Source organism: Kwoniella newhampshirensis, chromosome 8, assembly GCF_039105145.1.
Source record: "Kwoniella newhampshirensis strain CBS 13917 chromosome 8, whole genome shotgun sequence".
Taxonomy (NCBI): Eukaryota; Fungi; Basidiomycota; class Tremellomycetes; order Tremellales; family Cryptococcaceae; genus Kwoniella; species Kwoniella newhampshirensis.
Genome location: NC_089962.1, coordinates 1 through 22,129, shown reverse-complemented (window position 1 = coordinate 22,129; position 22,129 = coordinate 1). Strand labels below are relative to the sequence as shown.

The 22,129-nt window shown below is 51.4% G+C and overlaps 7 protein-coding genes across 7 annotated transcripts; 4 read left to right on the top strand and 3 right to left on the bottom strand.

Annotated features, from left to right (window-relative positions):
- Positions 1-27: 27 nt before the first annotated feature.
- Positions 28-892, bottom strand: IAR55_004230 (uncharacterized protein; the record flags this gene model as incomplete). Its single annotated transcript, XM_066947330.1, has 3 exons — positions 28-270; positions 358-557; positions 649-892. 3 exons carry the CDS (start codon positions 890-892, stop codon positions 28-30), a joined length of 687 nt encoding a protein of 228 aa, XP_066801744.1.
- Positions 893-1,474: 582 nt separating this feature from the next.
- Positions 1,475-4,429, top strand: IAR55_004229 (uncharacterized protein; the record flags this gene model as incomplete). Its single annotated transcript, XM_066947329.1, has 3 exons — positions 1,475-2,602; positions 2,657-3,441; positions 3,499-4,429. 3 exons carry the CDS (start codon positions 1,475-1,477, stop codon positions 4,427-4,429), a joined length of 2,844 nt encoding a protein of 947 aa, XP_066801743.1.
- Positions 4,430-5,246: 817 nt separating this feature from the next.
- Positions 5,247-7,900, top strand: IAR55_004228 (uncharacterized protein; the record flags this gene model as incomplete). Its single annotated transcript, XM_066947328.1, has 9 exons — positions 5,247-5,418; positions 5,489-5,758; positions 5,833-6,344; positions 6,410-6,517; positions 6,574-6,622; positions 6,678-7,084; positions 7,138-7,607; positions 7,656-7,743; positions 7,793-7,900. 9 exons carry the CDS (start codon positions 5,247-5,249, stop codon positions 7,898-7,900), a joined length of 2,184 nt encoding a protein of 727 aa, XP_066801742.1.
- Positions 7,901-8,012: 112 nt separating this feature from the next.
- IAR55_004227 (uncharacterized protein) lies at positions 8,013-10,410 on the bottom strand (the record flags this gene model as incomplete). The annotated part of the gene is made up of 14 exons (XM_066947327.1): positions 8,013-8,159; positions 8,209-8,261; positions 8,320-8,489; positions 8,548-8,672; positions 8,728-8,889; positions 8,939-9,046; positions 9,110-9,182; positions 9,230-9,303; positions 9,358-9,479; positions 9,536-9,612; positions 9,661-9,727; positions 9,777-9,844; positions 9,887-9,986; positions 10,038-10,410. 14 exons carry the CDS (start codon positions 10,408-10,410, stop codon positions 8,013-8,015), a joined length of 1,719 nt encoding a protein of 572 aa, XP_066801741.1.
- A 940-nt stretch (positions 10,411-11,350) lies between these two features.
- Positions 11,351-13,632, top strand: IAR55_004226 (uncharacterized protein; the record flags this gene model as incomplete). The annotated part of the gene is made up of 15 exons (XM_066947326.1): positions 11,351-11,400; positions 11,463-11,594; positions 11,651-11,712; positions 11,760-11,872; positions 11,932-11,947; positions 12,002-12,019; positions 12,073-12,206; positions 12,261-12,328; positions 12,379-12,535; positions 12,585-12,685; positions 12,736-12,912; positions 12,962-13,084; positions 13,148-13,266; positions 13,315-13,506; positions 13,565-13,632. The coding sequence occupies 15 exons, from the start codon at positions 11,351-11,353 to the stop codon at positions 13,630-13,632; spliced, it is 1,530 nt and encodes a 509-aa protein (XP_066801740.1).
- Positions 13,633-15,353: 1,721 nt separating this feature from the next.
- On the top strand, positions 15,354-18,072 carry IAR55_004225 (uncharacterized protein; the record flags this gene model as incomplete). The annotated part of the gene is made up of 7 exons (XM_066947325.1): positions 15,354-15,743; positions 15,793-16,470; positions 16,519-16,800; positions 16,851-17,114; positions 17,165-17,342; positions 17,392-17,681; positions 17,734-18,072. 7 exons carry the CDS (start codon positions 15,354-15,356, stop codon positions 18,070-18,072), a joined length of 2,421 nt encoding a protein of 806 aa, XP_066801739.1.
- A 366-nt stretch (positions 18,073-18,438) lies between these two features.
- IAR55_004224 (uncharacterized protein) lies at positions 18,439-19,715 on the bottom strand (the record flags this gene model as incomplete). Its single annotated transcript, XM_066947324.1, has 6 exons — positions 18,439-18,911; positions 18,965-19,112; positions 19,160-19,217; positions 19,273-19,332; positions 19,386-19,480; positions 19,524-19,715. The coding sequence occupies 6 exons, from the start codon at positions 19,713-19,715 to the stop codon at positions 18,439-18,441; spliced, it is 1,026 nt and encodes a 341-aa protein (XP_066801738.1).
- Positions 19,716-22,129: the final 2,414 nt, after the last annotated feature.

Below are 22,129 nucleotides of genomic sequence, written 5' to 3'. Positions count from 1 at the left end.
ACAGATGCATCTACATCCTCTAGTCATCTAAGCAATATCTTCGAACTCCGCATAGATGGTTCTCTTCTTGTCGCAAGACCCTTCAGCTATCCAGATCTCGCAGAGCGCATCATGACCCAGGAAGACGTCCTTTGCTCTTGCAATGGTCTTGAAGCCGAGCTTACGATGCACCGCCGCACTTCCGAGGTTATGTGATAGATAAGCTGAGGACAGTTGACCTGGCCGATGCCTTATATGTGGATGGAATCTGATCGCTGTTCTTCCTGCCGCCTGGTGTCATGATATAACTGATCAGTATCGAGTGATCTTGACGGGGAAGGTTTGTGTTCATTACTGATTCGATCTGTGTTAACATACCGTCACCAATCCCCTTCCCTCGTGTGCTCCATCGATGAAGAACGTGATCTGATATTGGGCTTCTTCCGAGGGTAAGTCCGCATTCTTCTTCGTCAGTTCAGCTCGTCGATCTCCGAAACAATGATAATTCTCTCTCCCGAGTGCGAAGAATCCAACGATCTCGGGAGAAGGTTGTCCCAAATCTTGAATCTTCCGTATGACTGATCATGTAACGTTCCGATCAGCATTACAGCCACCAACACAACGAGACAAACGGGTTTAAGAAGATATAGCACCGACTACTGGACTCACCGTGGAATGGGAAATCAGCAAACCTCGGACCGGTAGTACATCTCTCGATCCATGCTAGCGCTAGTTCGTCCGTCATATCATGTGGATATCCCAGCGTCGCCTTGATACTAGGTTGGTTGACGATCGCAGGGAGATGTTGGACGTCCGAGGGGATATGTCCGGTGAAACAGTAAGCATCGTGTGGAGGCGAGATGGGCACGTAGGGGATTGGACCCTCTATCACGTACGGATGGGTATGAGTCATGGTGATGGCAACCCGTTCAGAGAGACAAAGTCTGAGATTCCGGAGGGAGTAAGGGTAAGATTAACGTATGTGAGTCACGACATGGGGTCCTTAGTAATACGATGATTCCTGCAGATCAACCGTGTTCCCCTTCGTGCCTGTCTGGCGTTGGAGCTGGGGATCCAAAGCCAAAGCCCTTGCCGGTATCGTGTCCCGTTGGTATGGATTCGCAGCATCTCACTGGACAAGCGTCCTGTCCTGTCCTTGCTCATGCAGAGGAAGCCAACCAGCCAGTGCCTGCCCATCACACCATCACACCATCACAACAACATCACCATCAATCCTACACAGGTATTCGCGAACGATGACGATGAAGTTGGAGAGGAATTTCTATTCCCGTCCCTTCAATTGCTCCGTGCCTTTTTGCATCCATCAACGACTCACGCACTTTTTCGCTCGACGCTGGTCTGTTCCAACTCTTTCATTCATTCGTTCGTTCATATCTGTCTGCGGACGACCATTCCGCTACCTTGCCATCAGGCCGCTCGTCCTAGGGATATCTTTGATCATCGCGTATGTCTTCAGTCTGCAAAAGCGCTCAAGATGCAAGCGGGGCGGACATCCGACGATCAAAGCCTTGAATCGTGGACCGACTTTTTGAGATCGTACGCCAATGGTCAATTGTCGCCTGACCAATCACTAGCTCCACCTCCGCTGTCCACATCGATTGGAAGCCTAGATACCGGCAATCATCTGCCTGATGGACTTGGTACCGACTTTGACAGACCTGTCTATGACTCGGTAGAAATCTCGCCTCATATCGCCTGTCGAGTGAGAGAGTTCTATCGACAAAATCACTTCCTACCACCACCTCGAGCACCCCTCGAGAACCTCCGCGAGACCTGCATTCAAGAGTATGATCTGTACTCCGACAAACAGGTGCAGAACGTACAGTCAGCCACGGATCTCATCCAAGCGTTTTTCGGCGGCATTTGCACCTTTACCCTTTTTCGAGACAACGTGCAAGAGTTGACTGCATGTTCCGGTCCCCCCGAGATACTCCAGAAATTCGGTCTACTTCCTGGGAAACGACTGCTCCCAGAGACCAGTCTCTGCGGTCATTCAGTTCTATATGCCGATCGATCAAACTACATACCGAATCTGGCGGAGGATTGGAGATATATGGGCAACCCGTATGCGGATAATGTCCAGGGCATCAAGAGTTATGTCGGAAGCGTAGTCGCCTTGCAAGTGGATCCAGCTTCTCTGACAGATGATCGGGTCGTGAGTGTTGGCGTCATCAATTCAATGCATTTCGACTATCTCCCTCCCTTGAGCGAGCAGCAGAACAAAGTGTTGGGCCACGTTACTAGGATGCTAGAGACTCAGCTGCGAGCGACTTGGGAGGGTCACGAGAGGACAAGAGAGGCTCGCGCGCAACGTGCTGTATCAGGCTTCATCGAGAGTGCACTGGTCGATCCCGTTGTCAAGATCAAAAGCTTCACACCGGAAGAAGCAGGAGACACAGCGGGCAGCTCGAGCACCCTACCGTCGGTATTGGAGCCCATAGGCGGACACGAGCAGATTTCTGGTGATCGTTCAAGCGAGGAAGACGAGGGGACCAAGAGCTCATTACAACGCAGCGCTCAACTGGCAGCTAGACATATACAGGCTGTATTACAGGAATTGGACAGTGTGACGATCTTGGATCTGCGTTCACTTCATCCAGTCGTAAGTCCATTTTGGCGGTTGCGCTAATGTTGATCAGCTGACGTCTAAAGACAGAAAGAACGGACGGGCAATATTCACTTCGTTCCGACAACTGAACAGAATTCACCGATGGGCATACTCGCCTGGCAATGCTCAACCCCGAACGCGGTTCGACCTGATTTCCAGAGCAGCCAAGGTTCCAACATCATCATTCAATATCTGGAGCGTTACTTATGCCAATCAAGCAAGAGTCTTGCCGACGACACAGATCTTTCAGGCTTTGAGCTGTTCTTCCCACCGCCTACCCGTTGTCGTCTCGTCTTACCCTTCTTCACCGGTATCCAACCGCTCTTCATGATCCTCATCACGATTGCACGACCGGCGTATGCCCTTCGAGCTAGCGAGACTAGCTTCCTCAGCTCCATAGGCGTGGTACTTCGCGCTCAGATGTTACAATCTCGAGTGATCGAAGCCGACGCAGCCAAGACGGCGTTTCTGTCCTCGATCAGTCATGAACTTCGTACTCCGATGCACGGCGTTCTCTCAGGTCTGCAGCTCGTCCGGGATGCTGTGATCGAAGAAGATTTGGGAGAGGTGGAGAAGCTCTTGACCATGACCGAGTCAAGTGGATACGCCTTGCAGCATATTCTCAACGATGTCTTGGATTTTGGATCGATTGCAAACGGGCGGAAGGGCTCCACGAGAAGGAGCCTGACAGACCTTGCCAAGGCCACATTGGCGGCAGCCAAGACGTGTTCGCGAGGGATGGCGCCGGTAGTGGATGGGACAGACGTTGACCTGATTGTGGAGCTTGAAGATAGAGACTGGAGAGCGCTCGTTGATGAGGCTGGGTATCAACGGTAAGCAGGGAGGGACCAGGTTTGACAAGGCGCTTCGCACTGACCAGCGTTTTACAGAATTCTGTTCAATGGCTTGACTAACGCTCTAAAATTCACCAAACGAGGTCGAATCACTCTATCTTTGACGTCATCGACGAATAATCATCACATCATTTGTCGAGTGATCGACACAGGACCAGGTATTGATCCAAATTTCACCGCCAAACTCTTTGAGCCGTTCACAAAAGCAGATTCATTTGCACCCGGTGCTGGATTGGGGTTATACATCACCAAATCGTTGGCAGATCGCATGGGTGGTACGGTCACCTTATCGTCGAGACCAGAGGGCGGTGCGGTATTCGAAGTGAATCTACCTGTGGAACTGCTCGGCACAAAACCAGAAAGTATATCGATGACACGACATACGGTTGTGAACGAAGTGGTCAGAGCCTATAGCAGCGATGGAGACTTGTCGGAGCTGTCTGCGAATACGACCAAATCTCTCATAGTGTCCTCAAGGGCCTCGTCGAGGAGATCACCGCCGCCGCCTTGCGAGGTGACTGATGTGTCATCATCCGAGTCCGAAGCTATTCGAGTTCTGGTTGCCGACGATAACATGATAGGACGGAAGATTCTCTTGACTTTACTCGAACAGATCGGCCGAAAGCAGGCCGTCGTGACGAAACAAGCTGTGGACGGTGTCGAAGCGCTCGAGGTGTTCAAGGAGATCAAACCCCATTTGGTGCTCACAGACGTCTCGATGCCACGAATGGACGGTATCACCGCAGCGAGTGAGATGCGAGAGCTAGAGAAGGCATGGGGCAGGCCTAGGTGTCAGATATTCGCCATCACGGGATTGGGTTCTTCTGATCCGAGATTAAAGATGGACGCGTTGAAGGGATCTGCAGCTTTGGATGGATGGTTGATCAAAGGTCAAGACAAGCTGTCAAGGATAAAAGATATCGTCTCAGAAGTGAGGAAGGCTCGGCGACCATCTATCAACATTTAGTCAAATATCTCATCGGTAGTGAACATCACAGGACTGTATATCCGGAATGGTAATCGTAAATATCGTGGTGTAATACAGAAATGTTGTAATCATCTCATGCCATGTGCACGGGTATTTGAATTAGCGGGATGTCCGTAACGAAAAAGTGCTGGCCTTGCGTTGGATTTCTCTTCCAACGGGACATTTGCGTCAACGTGCTTCCATCGACTGAACCTGTATGCAGCGTTAGGTGAGGTGCGCTGACAATAGCTGCGCGGCCGGTGGACAACGACGATCTCACCACGCGCCGAGAAGGACGAACAATGCGCTTGATAAGAGATAGTAGCCCGTGATAATGATGGTGACCAATGTTCGACTCGGAAGTTTGTAAAGCCCCAAATACCCCAGATATGAGGTATGTAATCCGAATGCTGACCAACCCTGTACGGTCTTCCTGACAACAACGGGGTCGGGTATTCCCAAGATGATGAAAGATATGAGGAGATGAGAAAAACGGGTGCCTAGGCGGCGTTTGTGGTTAGGATAGTCACATGCAATGTTGGATGTCGTCTGGTCAACAGCCAACTTGGCCCTTTTCCAATGCATCTCAATGTTCAAACCCACAACCATCACACCTCTAGGGATGTGTGAGCAAAGGGAGGTGCAGAGCTTCAAAGAGGGAAGAGGGGAAGCATCGGCTGACGCATGATCGGTCCATTAACACACGAGGGAAATTACTCATGTCAAACCGCTTACACTCATCACAATCACACTTGTTGCAAAAGGAGTTCTACACACGCAACATCTTCATTCAACACCCTGAATTCGTTCAATCACCATGTCTCTGGTGGCCAAACATCAACAATGGGCTCCTGCAGAGGTCAATCCCGCCCAGCTGGAAGTGCTGCTCGCTATCGGTGACACTCTCTTTCAATCGCATACCGGAGAAGAAGCCGAGCAGATCAAGGCAAGGTTACCAAAGGACGCTCCAGAATGGCAAGCTGCTGCAGGTGGGTTGAGCGACTCCACTTGACGCTTTTATACGATTTCCTGTGCAACTCACACCAACTTATCGCACAGTCAACGAGTTCATCGCGAAATCGTTCTCTCAACTGCCGGGTTCCACCGAACACCTCCTGCAACTCATCGGAGGCTCTCTTTCCCCTACCGTAAGGAGCGATCTCCTTACGGCGTTGACCCTTCTATCCACAACTGCCGGAACCTTCCTCCTCACTGGTGGCTACACGAAGCCGTTCGCTCAGTTGACCGTCAAAGAGAGAGAGGCGACGTTGCAAGCATGGGGATCGAGCAAGTTGACCATGAGGAGAGGCTTGATGAGGGCTTTCACTGGTACGCCTGGTCCTGAGCATCGTGTCACCTTCTCAGGGGTGCAACTAAAGCTCCCGGGTTTCTGTCACCCTTAGGTCTTTCCCTATTCTGCATCTATGCTTATTCCGATCTCCTCAGTGACGCCATTGGTTACCCTTCCCCCAACCGTCGAAAGCTCTACAAGACCTTGGAAAAGCCAGAATACGTTTACTCCTTTATAACGCCTCCCACTGCTGATGCTGCCTCGACCGTCCCTATCTACAACACCGAGATCCTTATCATCGGTTCCGGTGCTGGTGGTGGAGTCGTCTCTTCTCGTACCGCCAAGAAGTACCAGACGCTGGTAGTGGAGAAAGGTGTATACGCACCTACCGGCGAAAAGTCTCGGAGTCAACAAGAAGCCTTTGACGAGCTGTTCCAGTACGGCGGTATCCTAGCGAGCGAGTCTGGCTCGATCTCCTTGTTCGCCGGTAGTGTTTTTGGCGGCGGTACGACTGTCAACTGGAGTGGAGCTCTGCGAACACAGCACTTTGTCCGAGAGGAATGGGCGAATGAGAAAGGACTGGAATGGTTCCTGACCGATGGGTACACTGCTGCCCTGGATGTGGTGAGTCTACTCGATATAACCGGAATACGACCCAAAGATTCGTATTGAGTGACGTTCGGTCCCAGGTGTGCGAGAGAATCGGCGTGTCAGACAAGCACATCAAGCACAGCAAGTCCAACTCCAAGCTGATAGAGGGGTGTCACAAGCTCGGGTATCATGTGGACCCCTTGCCTGTAGGTTGAGATGGTCTCTAGGCGGCAGCGACGTCAGGACTGATCATCCGGCTTAGCAAAACACCGATGGACACGAACATGCTTGCGGTTTCTGCTCATTTGGATGTAAGCATGGCTCTACATCATTAGACTTGACTGCGATCTGACTTGTTTTCTCCAGGTCCTTACGGAGAGAAGCAAGGCACTGTTGAGACCTTTATGAAAGACGCCGCGAAAGACGGAGCCGAGTTCTTGACTAGGGCTCAAGCCGAGAAACTCCTTTTCATTTCACCCACCGACAAGATCCCTACTTCCTTCGGCGACAACCTCGACAAATATTCTTACACATCTACCCGCACTCGATGTATCGGCGCCCAGCTATCTATAGACGATGGTAGCAAACTTATCGTGTTGGCCAGCAAATCAGTTGTCCTGAGCGGTGGTAGCATCAATTCTCCCGCTGTGCTGTTGAGAAGCGGGCTGAAAGACCCCTTGATCGGCAAAAATTTGCACTGTCACCCTTGTACTTTCGTCACGGCATTGTTCGATGAACAGATCAGCCCATGGGATGGAGCTATCATGACTTCGGTGAGTCTGTCATGGGTGGAGTGGGCCGGATTCAATGCTGACGGCCATGACAGGTTTCAAACGTCGTGGAAAACAAAGATGGGTCACACTACGGCGCCAAGGTCGAAGTCTGCATGACGCTGCCAGCTGGTATTGCAGGAAGTCAAGAGTCTTGGAGATCGAGTGCCGATCACAAGGGCGTCATGATTGAATACAACCACACACTGAGTCTGATCACTCTCACAAGAGATAGGGATGGCGGTCAGGTCGTTCTTGACGCCAACGGGAACCCTCGGGTCAAGTACGATATTTCGGCGTACGATGGAGATTCGAGTTGCAGGGCCGTCGTGGCTGCGGCAGAGGTGTTGTTGGCTTCTGGGGCCAAAAGGATCTCGACAACTCAAGTGGGCGTACCGAGCTACATTGTGGAAGTAGGGCACAAGGGCCTCGTTGATCCCAGGTGGAAGTCTTGGATATCACAAGTAAAGGCTGCGAGCGTCAGAGCGAATTGGGCAGGCTTCGGAGCGGCTCATCAGATGGGAACGTGAGTGCAGTCTTCTCGAAAGTTCGATTGGAGCTGACCTCAGCGCAGATGTCAAATGGGGACCACTCCCGCGACAAGCGTCATCGACCCTCGCGGCCGTGTCTGGGGTACCTCGGATCTCTATATTGCCGATGCGGTGAGTTGTTTAGTTGGACTGATCAGCATAATCACTGACGACGTCGCAGAGTGTGTTCCCTTCCGCCTCTGGGGCCAACCCTATGATCACGATAATGGCTTGCGCATGGAGTATCGCTGGATTCTTACTGGAGGATCTTGACAAGAAGAGCGAATGAACAGCACGCCAGTATATATGAATCCGAACTTGGTGATCGAAGTCTGCGTGACACACCCGGTAAAACGGGGTTCGTAAATTGGTGATTGTCTGCATGCTCATCATTTAGTGTTCTACGACTGATAACCGTCAAAAATCAGGAATGACCAAGAGTGCTTCTTGACTGTCCAATTGTCCTGATCTTCTATCGAATCGGCCCATTCTGTGTCGTTCAGCTTTGTAACCTTGGGTGTGATAGTGTCAGGTTTGTCCCAGGTGTTCTATTTTGGATGTCAGTGCTGCTTCGTATCGATCGTGGGATGGACTTACGACTGCTGCAAGATCATCTGAGTAGATCTCGTGTATCTCGACGTGCTTCAATTCTGCAAGGGGATCAACGTCGTCCCGTGAAGTTAGGGATAAATTTGAAGTCAGACGTACTGAAACCATGAATTTTCACGACGGCTTTCCAATCCGCCTCTGGATGACGATTCAACACACTCAGACGGATGCTGAGACCGTTAGGTGTTTTTACGAGGACCGCGACCGTATCAATGTAAGATGGTTTATACGACCCTTGTTGAATATAGACAGGGAAAGAGGGGCCCTCACTACTCAAGTCAAATCTATCAGCGATGATGCAATTTGTTTGCAATACGGGCCACTCACTAAACATCGGGAAATGAGGGGACTTGAAGGAGATGCCCGTTCTTCATGTATTTGCTAAACAAGGCCAGAGGATGATATAGCGTCTGTTTGAGAATGCCATTTGGACGGGTCATGAGGGGAGAGATCTTCCTGAGTCTCAGCAGCTGAAAACCTCGCCCCTGAGTACCTGGTTCCACTCACAACGTTGACGGACTGAGCAAGACAGGCGATACCGATATCCTTATGTTTTCTGACCAGCACGTTCAACCAAGCACAAAATCCTAGCATATCGGTATAGTCGTAGGTCTGTTCCAGCCCATTCGATCCTGTTCCTGGAGCTTTCACGTCGTCCCAGACGTTCCACTGCGTAGTGAGTCAGCTTCCACTTGGGTGGCATCTGAACGTCAGTTACCTCGTCGAAACAAATCTTCATGTCTTTGGCAGGCATCCCTTGCGTTACCCGACTGATGTTTGCCATGTCGATAAGTGATTTGCATACCTCGATGTGTTTTTCGGCAGCCTAAGGAACGATACTAGACGATAAGCTATCGTTTCGGGTGTACGTAGGCCACTGCGCACTCACAGCAGGACCGAAGACGTTCTTCTCATAATCGAACCCAAGCACATTTGAGCCTTTTGCGTGACCGATCATCGTACTGTTCCAGTCAGCATCTTTTGACCGCAAGAAAGAGTTCTGACCCACTAGAAGTGAATCGAATGTAAGTCCGCCCATGAGATGAGCGTCTGGATGACCTCTCTATCCCAATCCGTCGCGCCCTAATTGCCAGTGATCAATCCAATCATCATTTCTTAGTCTACGTGTACACTCACCGTCTCTCCACATGAAACCAACTTGACACTCGGATCAACGAGCTTCAGGGCATGGGCCCACTGCTGTGCCTTCCGAATGTATTCGAACGGGAGCATATTGCCCACTTGCCACGGTCCCCACACTGCGTCCAGTCTCCTCAGCATGAGAGACCTTGACTACCCATGTCATATCACTCACTCTCATTGCCCAATCCCCAGTACTTGACAGCATGCGGCTCGTTTCTGCCCGTGTTTTTCCGCCGTAAATTTGCCCAGCTGATAGGTTTCAGCTCTGTCCTGCTAAAAGTGGATGATATCGCTCACTAGGTATCCCCCACACCATTACAGTACTCTACCCATGCCAGAGCTTCCTCGAACGTCCCAGATCCCACTAATTGTTCGTCAAACGAAAACACGATGTCGATGATCCTGCAACTCACTATTCAGACAGATGTATGGCTCACAGCCTGTCGCACGGCAATAGTCGATGAACTCGTCTGTACCAAACCTGATGTTGGTCAGCTCCGAACGTGCCAGCCTGCATACTCACTTGTTGGACTCGTCACTCAACCATGCAAGCTCAATACGCTTGGGACGTTGGGAGACTGGACCGATTCCGTCCTGCCAGTGATAATTGGAAACAAAATTACCTGCCGTTTCACATCAGCATACTCGGCAGGTAGGTGGCTTGTCCACCTCACCGCCTGGCCACCTGAGCATCGGTATCTCCAACTCTCCACCTTTTGCCAGATGTCGCATCACATCCTTTCTCCAACCGAGTCTTCCTTGTGACACCGAGTCGCCCTTGTCCTGCTTCTCCAAAAGATCCTCATGACTGGGCGCGTTGGGATTGTCCACTATACCTCCGTAGATACATCTCCCAAGGTGTTCGAGGAAGCCTGAATAGAGCTTGTCGGTGATGGGAGGTTCTGCAGCATGGACGAGTCTCTCGACGTCGAGGGTGATTGGGATGGTGCTGAGCGTAGCAGGATGAGAAGGTTTGGTGGGGAAGTCACCCGATCCCTGCTGAGCGATGGCCTGTAAGATTGAGACGTGAGGATTGTAGGCTGCCATACCGATTACTACCAGTCTTGGTTTCCGTGAACCTCTTGACCGCGGTACGGAATGACAAGACGTTGAGATTTGGATCGATACTTGTCACGGACTCAAACGCAATGTTGTTCATGATACCGTAACTACGTGGATTGAAGGTCGCACTCCTTTCCAGAATGATTACCGGCGGTTGTTTGTGATGTGCTGAGGTAGTACAGTAACCGGAAATCTCAAGTTGCCGCGAAACCCGATGGTCTTCTTCAGAGGCCTTTCAGCTCAAGGCAAGGGACTGGCCGCGTCAGATGCCTGTTCATGTTTGCGGTCGTCCTACCTACTGGTCCACATCATTCACGACACAACTTCACGTCTTAGGACTGAGCGATAGGGGATGAAGATCCTCATCACACCTTTGCAGAGGACAGACACAGTGGCATCGGATGAATCGTGACAGTGAAATCCTCAGACAATCGGTTGTCTGATCGGTAACTACTGTAATCAGCTGATCCAAAACGGTCCGGTGCCTCTGGAAATGCTGATCATGTGCGGAGACGGCCCGGAACGTGATTGTTTCTTTGTCAACAGTGGAGTTAGTCTGTCACAACCCTTGTCTAGTCGCATTCTGGTCGCATTCCTATCTCAACAGTCGGATAGGTATCCAAACAAGGAGCGATGCGTCATCTTCAACATCGCGAATAGTGTGCCTTACCAGGTATCGAATGCATCGAATGCCAAAAAAAGTTCGTATTGGTGTATTACCGGAATGCTGCCAAGACGCTGAAAGCGGTTGTTGTCTTTCGGTCATCGACAGGAAAAGAACGCGGCCCGGGATCGAGTCTACCGAGAAGTCATTCAATAACTGATCAGCTTATAAGAGGGCCGCCTCATCTTTACCCCACATGTTGCCCCAAGTCACTCTGCGTCCTCCGTTGTTCATTGACGTACACAGACCAATCTTGTCAAGATGAGCTTACCGCCAAAAATATACACTTTCTTATGCGCGTGTTTCGCGGCGTGAGTCGGCATAGCAGATGAAAGGTCCGGAGCTGATGAACTCATTCTCTGGATCGCTCCAGCATGGGTGCCTCGTTGTTTGGTTATGATCTCGGTGTCATCTCCTACGTCCTGGTGGCTCCTGATTTCTTGGCCACCATCAAGACAAATGATTCCAACTATATAGGTTTCATCGTGTCCTCCATGTTGCTTGGGTAGGTCCATTCACAAGGTAGCCTAAGCTCGACGAGCTGAATCGCCATCTTTTCAGTGCATTTGTGGGAAGTATCCCGGCATCTCTGATTGCCGATCGCTTCAGTCGAAGGACAGCGAGTGAGTATGTCGGAGGACATGCAGAGGATGTTCTAACACCATCACAGTCACCGTTGCTGGTGTCGTCTTCCTCCTGGGAGGTATTCTTCAGACCGCCGCAATGAACAAGCAGACGATGCTGGCTGGAAGATTTTTCGCCGGTGTGGGCATTGGAATGCTGGTGAGTGGAGGAGCCGTTTAGGTAGGACAATGACTGACTGGGTACTTTGCCTCACTCAGGGATTGCTGGCCCCTCGTGAGCTAGAACGGCTTCTACTGATGTATTATTATACTGATACTTGGTTGCAAGTCTACCAATCTGAGATCGGTAAGCTCTCCGGAGTTCGTTGAGTCACAGCTCTGCTGACCTGACCTTCATAGCCCATCCTTCCGTCAGAGGCATGCTCACTGCCACATTCCAATTCTTTATCGGTATTGGTGCCATCGTCGCTGGATGGATCGCCTATGGTGTCGCTCAGACACACCCGAATGAGGCGATGGCCTGGCGTCTTCCCGTGAGTGAAATCCGAGCACGCAGAAATGGACCGTTTGGCTGAGACGTCGTTCAGCTTGGCTTCCAAATGCTCCCTGCAGTGCCCCTGGTGCTTATGACGTTCCTGTTACCCGAATCTCCTCGGCGAGTTTGGCTGTCCTTCGCCAATGACTCTATGCTGACTACTTTCGTAGATGGCTCATGATTCAAGGCCGGCACCAGGAAGCTTTGACAACGCTGGCAAGACTCCATGCTCGAGGTAATGAGAATGATTCGCTTGTTCAAGGGGAGTATCAGGCGATGAGGTCAAAGGTGGAGGAAGAAGCCAACACCGATCAGTCATGGCGACTCGTGAGTGTACGATGCAAGTGGACGAAATGCGGAACTGACACCCCTTCAGATCTTTGGCGACAGAACCAACTTGAGGAAGACTATGTACGGTATCATCCTGCAGTTCTCGGTCCAGATGACTGGTGTTTCGGCCATTCAATACTACGCACCGTGAGTGTTTTTGTAAGACACAACTTACTCGGCTAAACGAATTCCTACAGCACGGTTTACGCCTCTGTTGGATTCTCTAACCACACTTCCCTCTTGATCAACTCCATCAACAACGTCAACGGTCTTCTGGGAGAGGTTGCTTGTATCCTCTTCGTCGACAAGCTGGGCCGTCGATTCCCCTTGATCTGGGGTAACATACTCGCTGGTTCCTGCTTCGCTGTAGCTACGTGAGTGAGTAGTCCGTCCTCAGGCGATCTTAAGCTCACCTTCACTTAGTGCTTTGGCAAAGAACTTTGCCACTGGTGGCGGCAACCGAGGCCAGGGTATTGGCTTCGTTGCGGTTCTTTTCGTGTACAATTTCGTGTTCTCAGCATGTATCGGACCCTTGTCTTGGATCTAGTGAGTTGCGTTGACGATATGCGGCGATATGGAGCAATGCCAGAACTGATTGATGTTGCATAGCCCCGTCGAGATCATGAACACTGCGATTCGAGCCAAGGCGACTGCTCTCACTAGTATGGCCGCTTGGATTGCAAATTTCATGATTGGTCAAGTCTCCAAGACAGCTTTCGACAACATCGGTGAGTATTTAGAGTTTATGGATGGAGACAAAATCTTACATAGTGCAGGCTGGAGATACTATCTTGTGTTCACCGTCTGTGGCTTCACCAACGCGCTCACTTTCTACCTCCTCTTCCCTGAGACTCGTGGTCGAACACTCGAGGAGATGGACAATTACTTCCGCGACACTCACTGGCTCGTACCCGCTGTCAAGCAAGAACACATTGGAGCCAGAGATCGTGAGGTCCAGCTTGCGCAAGGTAAGCGCGGGCAATCCGACTGTCGGTGATGTGCATCATGCTAACTTGGGGCTATCAGGCGCGCATGAACGAGACAACGCGTATAGCAGTGAAAAGGAGCTGGCGGCCCATCAGGAAACGGTATGAAGAGAAGTGGGTGATGCTTCGCTCAAATCATTGGCAACAAACTGCGCATGCCAGTAATTAAGGTACTATCTGAATGATAAGGATTGTAGACTGGTTAACTATGTATATCGTCCGAAGGCTTGTCGAAGCACATGGGCTTCCTTGCACTTCCCACCACAGCTCATCTGCTTATCACAATTGGAGCTGATGGAGGAGACGCTCCACACAGCTAGAAGATCCGCCGACTGAATGATCTGCCCTGAGTTCTCACGTTCTCAGAATGGAGCGTTGAATTAGCTCGTCCCCCCATCTCCTTATCTTCCCAGTCTGAGTATCCTGCTATCAAGATCAACGGACGATGTTGGACTTGACCGTGCGATCGCTCGCTACTGAATGCGAGTGAGTGGCGACGTCAACGGAAGCCTTATCGCAGAGTCCTTCTGAGGCGAAGAGATTCACTGATAAGGTTATCGCATGATATGTGCTGATACTCGTAGTCCGGTATTCTAGTGAATGTGACATCTCGCCATCGGGTAGTTCACCGGCCCAAGTCATAACGGCGGGTGCGGGATCACCGCGTGATTCACGACAAACCTGACCCTGTTTTCCGTCACTATCGTTCTCCAGATTCCTGTTCAGGAACAATGTGGCGACGATCAAACGACAATCCTGATTGTGCAGCAGATCCTTGGCAGGGGTTCTATTAATAGTCCACACACAACGACATCATGCTGTAAATTGCTCTCCCGACAGAACCAATCTGATGGCGGGACAGGCGGGTGGGACAGTGACCCATGCGACGCCTCTTGATTGGCCTGGTCTTACCAGTCAGTCTGATATGATACGGAATGGGGCCATCACCGAAGGAGCCAGGCTCAGATGTGAGCGGTAGCCCGACCATTGGGTCGCCTTGTACGCAGATCATGACACTGTTTGAGGGCGTGTTCAATCACGAGCAATCCTCAGAAGACCCTTGGCACCATATGAGACCTCCTTGCACAGCTGTGCTAAACGGGCATGAGGTCCGGAGTTGTGCCCTCGTTCTTCAGACCAAGTTCGCAGAGTTGAACGTGCTAATGCGCTCAAACACGCTAGTGAGGCAACATCGAGGTGCCTATATGGATACTGCTGCTAACATCTGGTCCCGCATCTCCTCGAAAAACCTTCCGGGAATATCGCGGAACCGGAAAGTGAACCATGTGGTTCGTTTCTACATTTAGCTGCAGACCGTGAGCAAAAGTGAACAGACCAGAGACCCAAATGTCGCTTGCTGGAGCTGAAAAATGACGGGGTTTAATACAAAACGGTGAATGAGCTGACAACCATCACCTCATGCGTTTCTGGATTTCAGGGATGCCGCTGGCGAAGCAATTTATCATGCACTACCTATATCAGATTCCCTGATGAGAAGATCGACACCAGGCACCGGACCACAAGAGACTTGGTCGTGGCTTGTTGGCACCACGCTGTACACCAGAATCACGCCTCCTTGATATGCGCCATGTCGGTTCTTTTTGTCGCTCGTGAGATAACGCCATCGATGCGAGGTCGGCCTGGGGAGGGCGAGTCTTCCCAGCACGAACAGACCCCGTATGGGACCCAATGGCATAGATAAGCACATCTTGCGTGATCATCGTGAGGGAAGGGTTCGCTCCAACAAGCGAAAACCTACTTAAAGATGCCATCCTGAAAACAAAGCGAGTGCTTTCGCTGAACTACACACATTCGTCGTAGCAATCAAGATGCCGACACCTCTCTCTGACTCCGTCATCACGACTCCAGCCAACCCTGTCGCTGGGCACATCTATGCCTTGCCGGATCACGATGCTATCAACGCCAACATCGCCGCGAACCGAGACCACATTGAGGAAAGTAACGAGGAGAAAGGCGACCTTGACTACAAGGGAACCCACTTGGTGGATACAGAGATCACTGCCGCTCCTGCTTTGGGCTATAGTCCATCCGAGGATGACTTGGCAAAGGACGACGACGCGATCATCGTTACTGGTGCTGATGCAGCTACCCACTTGCTGCCGTTGAGAGATGACCATGATGCAGCTGTGACTTTCAGAAGCATGGTGCTGGCCACCGGACTGGCGGCTTTCCAAGCTGTCATGTATCAGATTTACTCTGTGAGTTGTAATTCTACCTAGGCTGTTAGCACCCATTGACGTGACCCAGTTCAAACCCACCCAAATCACCATTCAAGGTACATTTATTGTCCTCATCGCCTACTTTGTGGGCAAGCTTTGGGCCTTCGGTCTTCCCCGTGGTGACAAGTGGGAAGCTCGATGGAGACAGAAAGGTGGTGAGGGCAAACGTCCTTTTTGGATTTCCCTTTTGGTGTTCATCAATCCCGGCCCATGGTCTCTGAAGGAACACGCGATCTGCTCCATCACCGCCACCTCTGCATCCAACGCTTCCGCTTCGATCACGGTCTTCACCGCTCAAAAGCTATTTTACGATCTCCCCCTAAACGCCACGACTGTCATCCTCAGTGTCATCTCCATCGGTCTTTTCGGGTATGGTCTCGCTGGTCTTTTCCGACCCATTGCTGTGTGGCATGTCGATGCAGTGTACTGGAGTACTTTGCCTACCGTCAAAACTCTTCAGGGTCTCCACTGGCAAGATCTCAAGGGCTCGAAACCTCTTCGATGGTTCTGGTATTCTTTCGTCGCCATGTTCGCCTACGAATTCCTTCCCGCTTACATCTTCCCCTGGCTCAATTCGGTTTCCATTCCCTGTCTTGCCGCGTCCAAGGCAACCGGTTCCAAGGCTGCAGTCCTTACGAATTTGTTCGGTGGATCTCTCAACAACGAAGGATTGGGTCTCTTCAGCATCTCCCTTGACTGGCAATATGTGAGTCAATTTGTGTACGCTGCAGGTCGAGACTAAGACTGTGTGCAGATCACCTCATTCAACACCTCCCTCCCTCTGGTTCTGCAAGCCAATGCCGCCGTCGGCTACCTGGTCTGTTTTGCCGCCATGCTTGGTATTTACTACACGAATGCTTGGGGCGCCAAATCTCAACCGTTCATGTCTACTCGTCTCAGAAGCGAGTCCGGCGCGGCATACCCCGTTGGAAAGGTCTTCAAGGACGGTGTTCTCGACACGACTGCTTTGGCCAAGTACGGCATCCCTCGTCTTACCGGTTCTTTTGCCTATGCTATGTTCATGGCTAACGCTGCTGTGAGTCTAGAATGGATGGGAGCGTGGCGAAAAAGCTGACGAGTACCCAGATTGGCGCTCTTGTCGCCCACGTCTTCCTCTTCTGGGGAAAGGACATTGCAAAGACCTACAAGTCTGCCAGGGAAGGTCGATACGACGACAAACACCATGAGCACATGGTTCAAAACTACAAGGAGACTCCTTGGTACTGGTATGCAGGCATCGTCTTGATCAGTTTCATCCTTGGCATCGTAGTCGTCGTAAAGGAACACATCACCCTCCCCATCTGGGCATACATCGTCGCCTTGCTTCTGGGCTCTTTCGTAGCTCCACTGGTGAGCTTTATTTTAATATGCTGTCATGACTTGGCTGACCAACCTAATAGAGTACCATCCTGTACTCTCGTTACGGTAATGGTATCGCAACCAACAACTTGTCAAAGATGATTGCTGGTCTTATGTTGCCCGGTCGACCAGTCGGCAACATGTACTTCGCGGCTTGGTCCCACAACGTCATCGCCAACTGTGTCAACTTATCAAACGATCTGAAGATGGGAGAGTACTGTGAGTCGAGGTGCAACCTGCTGAGCTCACCACGCTTACCCGCTCCCAGTGAAAATCCCTCCTCGAGTCATGTTCCTCACCCAGATCTGGGGCACTGTCTTCGGAGGTTTCATCAACTACGTCGTCATGATCTCTATTGTTACCAACAATGCGGAGGCTTTAGTCGACACTAATGGTTCTGCCTCATGGAGTGGCGCGACCATTCAATCTTACAACACCAACGCAACTTCCTGGGCGCTTGCAAAGTATATTTATAAGACCGGCGCCACGTACTCGATGGTCCCCATTGGTATCGCTGTCGGTGCTGCCTGTGTTGTCGTCCACAAGATCTTTGTCAGAGTGAGTGATCTTTGTCTGTGGCCCTTTACGGAGCTGACACCGTTGCCTCCAGTTTGTGCCCAAGATTCGAGGTTACGCCACCGACGATCTCAACATGCCTCAATTCATTCAGTACGCAGGCTACATCCCATACAACGCTTCCCAGACCTGTGTCATCTTCTCTCAAGTCGTCGCCGGTTTCTTCGTCCAGTTCTTCCTCCGAAACTACAGGCCCAGAATCTTCAGGGAATACTCTTACCTCGTCACTGGTGCTTTCGACGGTGCCAGTTTGTTGGCTCTCTTTATCTTGTCTTTCGCTGTTTTCGGGGCCGGTGGACCGGCAATCCCCTTCCCTACGTGGTGGGGCAACAACGTTGACACCTACTACGATCACTGTCCGGTGGCCGAGTAGATATCAAAGCTGCATTGGCCTGGTGTTGGATTTGTTTTCAGTGATTTATGTTCGCGTTTCGATTTTACGAGTTAACTGATCGTTGTGACTACAGAGAGGGTACTTTAGTTACCATCTGGCTCAATAATGGTTGTTATGCAATATTGTGGGTTATGCGCTGCGTGGCCTCGGAAACGGCATAGCAAGATCTCAGTGTGGATATACACCATTGTCCAACAACACGCATTTCAATTGGACTAATCAGGTATACATACGCTGTTATACTAGGCGTGTATGCGTTTTCACCTGTGATACATTCCATCCACGTTGACTCATCGCGGCATGTGAGTCAACCAGAAAGTGGACGAAGGTTCCCTCGTCGACACCTTAACAGGCCCACAAAGCGCCAGCCACGATTGCAATTGCAGCAAGGAAGGGCGAGACAACGCTTTGAAGCGAAGCACCAGACGCTGCACCGCCTACAGCAGAAGTTGCGGCACCAGCAGCAGATCCAGCGACCGAAGTAGCGGCTCCAGCCACTGATCCCGCACCTGAAGTAGCACCACCAGCCACGGAAGCACCACCAGAAGTAGCTGCACCGGCGACTGAGCCGGCCCCAGAAGTAGCACCACCAGCGGCTGAGGCGCCACCAGAAGTGGCTGCTCCAGCGGCAGAAGCACCTCCGGATGTAGCAGCACCAGCCACGGACGAAGCACCGCTTGTAGCAGGACCGGCCGCCGAAGAAGCTCCTGACATAGCCGAGGATGCGGCAGAAGTCGCACTGGATGCAGCGCCAGAAGCTCCTGAAGCGGCACCAGAGGCCCGTGAAGCGGCGGCGGATGCACCAGAGCTGGCGGCGTCTAGTCAACGATATCAGCATTGACATCGTGAACTTTTTCGTCGGACAACTCACTGGCAGCCGAAGACGGAGCAGCCCCAGCGACACCACCTGCAGCACCCCCTCCAGCTGAGGAGCTGGCACTGGCGGCCGAGGTAGATGTAGGCGTGTCAAAGAGGAAGGTGGGGTCCCAAGCTTGAGCAGCAACTCCAGGGGCACAGTTCTAAGAAGGAGGTCAGCTCCCGAGACTGACAAGGGAAGTAGACTGACCTGAGTTTCAGCATTGGTCCCGCTCGCCTGAAGACATTGGGTTCCACCGGTTATAGCACTTTACATGTCTCATTCGTCAGACCGTTCTGTCCAAACTTGTCAGGTACACTTACATCCGATTGTCGCCGGTCAAGTACCAAGTCTGAGAAGCTGACTGTCCGCAATTGGACAATCTGTATACGCGTCAGCAGAGTTCACAAGATCGACTGATTGAAGATACACCCACACCATCGCTCTTCCTGGCGCGGGGTTGGATTGAGCATCGAGACAGAAGTTGGTACCGAAAAGTTGGACACCGGCATTGTTGCCGGCCGAGATGACCTGCAGAGGGGTCAGCGAAGTCGACGATGGTGAACAAACTCACCCATTGTTGACCGGTGGAAGTCATCTGAGCATTGTTGACATTACACGAACCAAGGACGACAGTGCTGCCAGCTGCAGGAGTGCCAGAAGACTGGAGACACTGTCCGCCTTGAGTCAATGACTGCACGGCACCAAAGGCGACTTGGGCGGATAAGGCGGCAGCAGCGAGGAGCGTAGCGGTAGGAGCGATCATCTTAGCGCTTTTTGTGGTTGAAGCTGGTCAAATTTGGCCGTATACGATTGAATTGAAGAGTTCATATACCCACCATGAAGAATTGCGTCCAGACTCCTAGTTTCGGCTTCGACGGATTACGGAAGGATGACGATCAGGTTCCCGACGTTGCAATGACGCGTTATGACCGAAGATGGTCGAAAAGCCCTGACCTGGGGATCTCTGGCCAGATCTTAGCGAGTTCATAAGCATGCAACCGGGTTCCCCATCGCTCGTGTTATGCATTACACTTAGCTGATTAGCTCTACTTCGGCGACCCGACCAAGCGTGGTGGAGATAAATAGCCTCATGGCCTCAGCTTGACGTGTCAGAAAGTGGTAAAGCGTTTCGTTCAATTGTCATGACGGCCATGCCGCCACGACCACGAAAAGTGCATCTTTACGTAAACCCTCTCGATATCTTTGACATCTTTGATATCTTCGAGCAACTCGATATACTCGCCGAAGACCGAGCTAAAGGGCGCTGCAGGTGAACGATAGAAACAGGAGGAAGTTGATCGATGTTCTACGCATTCTGGCGGATGGGTCAGTGGAGATATATATGTACATGGTCTTAGTTCTCGTTGTTCTAGTCTTTCTCTAGCGATTTCTCGATTGAAAGTTATACCTAGTACCTTGCTCATCGTTCAACGATATCACTGTGGTACCTCAGTCTATCTAGAACTGCTACGAGCCCTTCTAGATATCCGCGTCGAGTTCCTCGCCATCCTCGCTATCCTCGTTATCCTCGTTATCGTCGTTTCCTCATAGTATACTGTCTCGTTGTGTGATAGGGCTTATTGACTGAGGCCACATTGACCATCGTGACAGTATCGAGAAATCGCTCTTACCTATCACACATCCTCGTTCCCCCTGTTCTCGCTCTCTTGTTCGGATAGTTCGAACGAAAATTCATATCCTCGATCCTCTACTCGTCATTCAACATAAAACCTCTTATACTACCGACAATGGTCAACACCCGTGCGGGCTCTGCCTTAGCACCTGACAATCACCTCGAACAATTTCATCCGGATCTTCCGCCGCATCTGGGAGATGAAACTACGCCACAGAATGATGGAGAAGCTGGAGCTGATATGGAGATGACGAACTTTCCGGAAATGAAGGTGGTCAAACACTGGCTAGACCAAGAGGTCTTCGACGATCTCAAACTGGCTCTCGTCCAGCATCCCATCTCTCTTTTCGTTCTCAGCCACGCCCCCGTTCTCGTCCTGCTCCTTCCCAAGTTCAGGGGTTGGCTTCTGTTCATGGATCAGGTGGAAGAAGCCACGGGACTAGTCATTCTGGACGATCTCGACACCATCATGCAGGCGTTGATTCAAACACCCTCCTGGCTCAAGTTCTCGCGAATATGGCGGATAGCAATCGAATGGTGTTGCAAGCTCTGTTGGGTAGAGGCACTCTTGGTCGCAGTTCTGAGTCTCCCTCGTCCTCGTTCAAGGAGCCTAAACCTGCCGATCCAGAGAAGTTCTATGGCAACAAACCGAGTAAACTCGAAGGCTTCATCGACCAATGTGACTTGGCAATCAAGCTTCAACCATCTCGATTTCCTACCGAAGACATCAAGGTATCGTTCACGTATAGCTACTTGGGCGGAGACGCTCGGGATGCAGTGCGCCCTTTGATGAAGATGGATCCTATCCCAGAAGAACTCCAAACGTATCGCAACTTTATCAAATACTTGAAGGCCAACTTTGGAGATCCTGACGAGAAGGCTACGGCTCAAGCAGCCTTCAAGGAACTACGACAGACCAGCACCGCGGCAGAGTACTTCGCTCAAGTAAGACGATATGTTGGAGTCTTGGGATGGAAGGATCAGGAGCCAATCATTGAGAGGGCTATAGACGGACTATCCAGTCAGATGAAGGGTTAGGGGTTAGGGGTTAGGGGTTAGGGGTTAGGGGTTAGGGGGTTAGGGGTTAGGGGGTTAGGGGTTAGGGGTTAGGGGTTAGGGGTTAGGGGTTAGGGGTTAGGGGTTAGGGGTTAGGGGTTAGGGGTTAGGGGTTAGGGGTTAGGGGGTTAGGGGGTTAGGGGTTAGGGGGTTAGGGGTTAGGGGTTAGGGGTTAGGGGTTGGGGGTTAGGGGTTAGGGGTTAGGGGTTAGGGGTTAGGGGGTTAGGGGTTAGGGGTTAGGGGTTGGGGGTTAGGGGGTTAGGGGTTAGGGGTTAGGGGTTAGGGGGTTAGGGGTTAGGGGTTAGGGGTTAGGGGTTAGGGGTTAGGGGGTTAGGGGGTTAGGGGGTTAGGGGTTAGGGGTTAGGGGTTAGGGGTTAGGGGTTAGGGGGTTAGGGGTTAGGGGTTAGGGGGTTAGGGGGTTAGGGGGTTAGGGGTTAGGGGGTTAGGGGGTTAGGGGTTAGGGGTTAGGGGTTAGGGGTTAGGGGTTA